The sequence below is a fragment of the Eimeria mitis genome, genomic scaffold (genome assembly GCF_000499745.2).
Source record: "Eimeria mitis Houghton genomic scaffold, Emh_scaff1823, whole genome shotgun sequence".
Lineage (NCBI taxonomy): Eukaryota > Apicomplexa > Conoidasida > Eucoccidiorida > Eimeriidae > Eimeria > Eimeria mitis.
The window spans coordinates 6648-7586 of NW_013570144.1; the positions used below are offsets into that span (position 1 = coordinate 6648).

General features: G+C 55.0%; 1 protein-coding gene across 1 annotated transcript in view; it reads right to left on the reverse strand.

Annotated features, from left to right (window-relative positions):
• EMH_0044110 (uncharacterized protein) overlaps positions 1-235 on the reverse strand; it is a gene marked incomplete at both ends in the record, with an annotated part of 3340 nt that extends 3105 nt beyond the window's left edge. The window contains 1 exon segment of the mRNA XM_013495924.1: positions 1-235. Within this exon segment, the coding sequence (XP_013351378.1) occupies positions 1-235 (235 nt within the window).
• Positions 236-939: the final 704 nt, after the last annotated feature.

The window sequence follows — 939 nt, forward strand, 5'->3', positions numbered from 1 at the left end:
GTCTCAACTCCTCCGCAAGTGCAGCCCAGGTGGGGCTGTCCTCTTTCTGCTGCTGCTGCTGCTGCTGCTGCTGGTTTATTGGGTCACCGTGCTGGTGCAGCTGCAGGCGTTCATGCTGCTGTTGCTGTTGCTGCTGCTGCTGCTGCTGCCTCGGTTGCTGTTGCTGCTGCTGTTCTTGCTGCACAGTCAGAAGGGGCTGCTCTCCCGATGCAGCCTCAGCTGCTGACGGAGACATTTTGTTTTCTGTGTCTTTGTTCTCTTTCTCCTGCTGTTGCTGCTGCTGCTGCTGCTGCTGCTGTTGCTGTTGCTGTTGCTGCTGCTGCTGTTGTTCTGTTCCTTGCTGCTGCTAGATTCCGCCGACAGCTGAGGGTTTTGCGGTGGAGGTTTGCTGCTTTAGGCCATAGCTGAAGACGCCGGGCAGTTGCATGCAAGTAGAGGCACAGGAGGGTTTAGGGTTTAGGGTTTAGGGTTTAGGGTTTAGGGTTTAGGGTTCAATGCAGAGAGCACCGAAGAGACTAGGACGAGTATTTCTTAGCAGTGCCTTGTTCCTCAGTTCATCATCCTAGAAGAAAGTCCTGCTGTTTGTGCTGCTGCTGCTGCTGCTGTTGCTGCTGCTGCTGCTGCAGGTGTGCTGCTGCGAGTCTTGCTGCTGCTGTTGCTGCTGCGGCGGCGGAGACGATACCTGCTGCTGCTGCAACTGGTTGCTGGGGGGGTGTATGTCAGGGCTGTTCAAGTGTATTGGGACTGCAGTGGGGGCTGAAGTACCTGTGGAGCCGTCAATGTGCGATGTGTTGGGGTGTATAGGCAGCTCAGATCTACACACGGGGTGTACAGGCAGCTGCGCCGCGGCTGCTGCGGCTGCGGGGGAAAGAAGAGGCAAAATACCAAGAGTTTATTGCTGTTTCTAAACAGTATAAACGAAGAGAAGAGTTTATTTAC